The sequence below is a fragment of the Echinops telfairi genome, unplaced genomic scaffold, assembly GCF_000313985.2.
Source record: "Echinops telfairi isolate 266 unplaced genomic scaffold, ASM31398v2 ScPeMD7_11;HRSCAF=52, whole genome shotgun sequence".
NCBI classification, from domain to species: domain Eukaryota; kingdom Metazoa; phylum Chordata; class Mammalia; order Afrosoricida; family Tenrecidae; genus Echinops; species Echinops telfairi.
The window spans coordinates 39,184,154-39,188,910 of record NW_022103908.1 but is presented as its reverse complement, the minus strand read 5'-3'; the positions used below and the strand labels follow the sequence as shown (position 1 = coordinate 39,188,910).

At 50.5% G+C, this 4,757-nt stretch overlaps 1 protein-coding gene across 2 annotated transcripts in view; it reads left to right on the top strand.

Moving 5' to 3' along the window:
* Positions 1-4,362, top strand: part of MALL (mal, T cell differentiation protein like) — a 35,553-nt gene extending 31,191 nt beyond the window's left edge. For both annotated transcript variants that reach the window (XM_030884735.2, XM_004707924.2), the window contains one exon: positions 2,672-4,362. In XM_030884735.2, coding sequence (XP_030740595.1) covers positions 2,672-2,734 — 63 coding nt within the window. In that variant the 3' untranslated portion in view covers positions 2,735-4,362. The remainder of the gene's footprint in view (positions 1-2,671) is intronic.
* Positions 4,363-4,757: the final 395 nt, after the last annotated feature.

Genomic DNA, 4,757 nt, shown 5'->3' with positions numbered 1-4,757 from the left:
CGAGCTTGCCTTTCTTCCCTGCCTTTTGAAGGGCCTCTGCTTTCTTCATGATTTTGACGTCCTCCAACAATTCTGTAGGCTTCTCTCGTTAGTGCTCAATGCCTCAGATTTGTTCTTGAAGTTCAGGTGGGATAGACTCAGCCCTATTTTGGCTCCTGTGGACTTGTTTTTGTTTTCTTCAACTGCAACCTGAACTTACATAGAGCAATTGATGGTTTATTTTGGCCCCCCGGCCTGGTTTCAGCTGCTGCTGCCGAGCTTCTCCATCATCTCTTTCCACAGCCATAGTCAAGTTGATTTCTGTGTATTCCAGCTGAGAAGTCTACATATAGTTACTGCCTTTTGTGTCATTGATAAAAGGTATTTGCTATCAAAAAGTCATTGGTGTTGCAAAATTCCATCATGTAATATCTAGCTTCATGTCTATAACCATGACCATGTTTTCCAACTACTGTTCCTTCTTTGCATCAAATTATCAATGCACCTTGATTGTAGTGTGGATCAATTTCAGACTGAAGATGGTAGAAATCTTCAATTTCTTCATCACTAGCATTAGTGGCTGATGAATATCAGTGGAATAATGGCTTCGTTGACTGGATTTCCTTGTTTGCAGACGGATCTTATCCTTTCACAGAGAGCACTGTATTTCTTTTTGTTGTTGTTTTAATTTATTTATTTAAATCATTTTATTGGGGGCTGGTACAACTCTTATCACAATCCACACATCCATCCACTGTGTCAAGCACATTTGTACATTTGTTGCCATCATCATTCTCAGAGCATTTGCTTTCTGCTTGAACCCTTGCTAACAGCTCCTCATTTCCCCCTCCTCCCCCACCTTCCCTCCCTCATGAACCCTTGATAATTTGTTATTAGTATTTTTTCATGTCTTACACTGACTGGTGTCTCCCTTCACCCACTTTTCTGCTGTCCATGCCCCTGGGAGGGGGTTATAGAGAGATCATTGCGATCGGTTCCCGACAGCGTTGTATTTCTTTTTTTTTTTGACAGCGTTGTATTTCAAGATAAATCTTGAGATGTCCTTTTTGCTGATGCATGCAACGCCGTTTCTCCTGATTGGGTCATTCCTGGCAGAGTAAACCATAAGCTTTTCTGATGAGAAATGGCCAATGTCAGTCCACGGATGCCTAGAATGTCCCTCTGCAGGTGGTCCATTTCACTTTTCACGGCTTCTGATTTCCCTAGATTTATACTTCGTACATTCCAAATTCCAATTATGAATGGACGTTTACAGTCGTTCTCCTCCTTCGGAGTTGTGCCCGTCAGCAACCAACTGGCTCTACTCCTGCGGGCTGTGCTCCTCTGCTTCATGAGGCCGACTCCCCCTGAGAAGGCAGCTCTCCCTCAGCCGTACCCGAGGGGCTCCTCTCCTGGCCTCGTCTCTGACAAGGCTCTGCTTCTAGGCATGCTGGACGTGCGCTCGCACCTCAGGGCCTCTGCCAGGAAGGGCTTTGCTCCAGAGAGCAGCACGATCACGAGCATCATTCTCTGGCCTTAACCCCGATAGCGACGTCTCAGAGAGGCCGTTCCTGAGACGCCCCCCCACCCCCACCCCTCCCCAGCACTCCTCGTTCCTCTTCCCTGCTTTATCTTCTCCTTGGCACTTGGCACCCCCTAGCCTACTGTAGATTCGATGTGCTTGCTTACCTTTCCCACGCCCTTTCTGGCTCCAAGAATTTCTGGATCTTTGGTTCGCTGTTATAGCCAAAATGGTTCTTGAAACCTTGTTGGTGTTGACCATAGCTGTTGAGTGAATGCAAAAAAGAATGAGAACCGAGTGAGAGTGGGCAGTGGCCTTGGAGGCATATTAAGGGTCGTGCCTCTATCCTGAGAAAAGTTCAAGAGCAGCACGGTTGCATATGGGAAAAGGTGGGGGCTGAGGGGGTAGATTGGCAGGAGCGGATAGACAGGAAGTGGACAAATGCTAAGGCAACCAAAGTCCGGGGCTTTGACAAGGCTGGGGAAACATGGCGGTGGGGAAGGGAAAGTGGATGCATTGACAGGTACTTGGAGCTCAAATCAGTAGACCTTGGGAACAGCTTTGGACATAGCCAGCGAGGGAGTCTGAAGGATTTAGGCTTCTGGCTTGAGCAGCTGAATGGGAATGAAGATCCTAGAGCAGACCGAGCTTGTGAAGCCGGGAGGGGATATCAGGGCTTCATTGGAGCCGCTGGGAGCTTTGAGCTGTCTCTGAAGCATGCAAGAGAAGCCAAGCAGCAGAAGCTCAGAGCAGAGGTCTAGAGCAGAGAGTAAATCTGTGAGTCTCCGAACACAGGAAGCAAGGGAAGACAGCTGAGAGAGGCCACCATGGGGGAGGTGGGGGCGGCTTGAGGGTCAGGGACTGAGGTGTGCTCACATCATCGTTAGGAAGAGGGGGTGCATCTACAGGTGGGGAGACAGTCCGTTCAGAGCTGAGAGAAGGTGGTATCAGGTGGAAAGTCTCCCAGAGGATGAAGTCGTGGACTCTGTTTCTGAAGTTTCTGAGAGGTCAAGGAAATTGAGGCTGGGCAGGACATGGGGCAGGGTGGGGACCCAGCAGGGTCAGCCCATGTGGCCTCCTTGGCTGCCAGGGTTGGTGGTCCCTCAGAGGAGGGAGGGACAGGTGCCAGGCCAGCCTTCTCTAACACACAGTTTCCTTATCTTCTTTTAGTTCTTTGCCTTTATCACCACCCTGCTCTACATCCTCCATGCCTTCAGCATCTACTATCACTGATGAGCCAGGGAGCCAGGCCAGACGGGGACGCCGTGCTCTTAGAAACCTGGAAGATTGAGACCCGAAAGTCACTGCCAATCTTTCCCATCTGGATGTAATCAGAAGACCAACTGTGACGTCCGTGGGATCAGTAGGCCGTGTTTCCGACTGCGTGATCAAACTATACCTTGGCAAAATTTGTTCGGATATTTTCATTCATTCTGTTGAACAAGAAGGGGTTATGATTTTCTCTTTGCCTGGGAGAGTAACTGCCTCGTGAAACGCTCTCACCGTGAACCTAACTCTAGAAAGCTAAACTCCCAAGACCTCACCGTTGAGAATCCACTCAGCTCCTTCGCTGTCCCACCTGTTTGGGGATGATGTGTCAGCAACGGGGTTCCCTAAGTGTAGGGGAACATTAAGTCACCACTGTCCTCCGGTTCACAGCCCGTGTTCCTGCTCCAGAGTTGGGTATTCCGATGTAGAGTAGTGGTTCAACTGGCTTTCCCGACACCCCCACAAGACCACCAGGGAAGCTCCAGGGACAGGCCGCACTGCCCACTGCTATTCATTTCCCCTTCCCTTTCCCGCCAGCCTCGGGACTCAGGGACTATCTGCTTACAATCAGCTTTGGGGGTAGTCTTGTGGTGAAGATAAAAGATCGACTATACAAATTGCTTAGCAAGTAGGGTCTGGGGAGTCCCAGGCTCATGTAACCAGTTATTGGAAGTTCCAGTCCACCCAGAACTGCCTAGTGATCCCCTGAAAAAAACAAACAGCTATTGAAAACCCCAAGGAGCACAGTTAACTACTGCACTGTGAGTTCTTTGAAAGAGAGAACTGGTTGGTAAGGCCAGGGCCAGGGGGAGCGACGAGAGAGGAAAAGTGGGAGTCTTCCTAAGTCAAGCTGCTCAGAAAACTGCCCAGCTCCAATACCCCTGAGCTCGAAGACCCAGCCCCAAGGAAACCTCCTTGTCCTTCAGTAAAGACCCTCGGTGATGGCTACGGGGACATTAGGCCCAAGGATTCTGGTGGCACAACCACGCAGGGGGCAACATCCATGGGACTCATCTCAGCAGGAAGGGACACGATGGCTGTGCCATAAGAACGGTGCTCTTCTCTGCGACCCGAGCTCTCCTTGCCCCCAACAGCTTGGCTGTCGCCACGGTGCTTGATGTCAAACGAATTGCCCCCACCCCCACCCCCACCGCCCAAAGGAAGCTATGCTTTTCAGAGTTCCAGCCAGGATCGCACGTCAGCTGGCCCTCCACCACAGAGCGACTTGCAACTTGCGTTTCTTGTGGCCTCTCCGCTCCATCTCCCGACCCAGGTGGAGCAGGCACAGCTCTGGGGTGCCTATATCTGCTGTCATTTTGAAACGAAATCCATTATGAGAAAGGGACTCAACTTGAACGACTCTAGGGCTTACAGCCCTGTAAGGGCTGACTGCTCCTGGGGCAAGGGGAGGGGCCCGCGTGTCATCCAAGAGAAAACGCTGCCTTCACGGCTGTTTACTGCTTGCTTTCTAATCACCCTGATGTCTTGAAAACCCACCAGTCACCTATCATTCTCCTGCCCGGCAGCTGTTGGATGGTGACCGCTCAATAGTTACTGAGCTGTCCATCCAAATAAACATTATTTGTACAGTACTGAGTATTGGATTGGTTGCTTTTGTGTGGTGAGTGGTTGGAACTTGCCCACAATTTTGTAGGTCCTACCAGCAACTTCAGTGGTTACGTGTGGGGCTGCAGTCAGCAGTTCGAAACCACCAGCCACTCTGTGGCACAGAGACGGGGCTTTCCACTCCCATAGAGAGTTCGTCTTGGAAACTCACAGGGCCAGTTCTACCCTGTCCTAGGGGGTCGCACCAAGTCGGCATCAACTTGATGGCGATGAGTTTGGCTTTGTTTTTATCAGCGACTTCAAGACACCTTAGTGGCACAGTGGCAACGTGTTCAGCTGATAACGGGAAAGTTGGTGGTTGGAATCCACCAGTGGCTCCCTAGGAGAGAGATCACACAGTCTGCTTCAGTAGATCACAGTC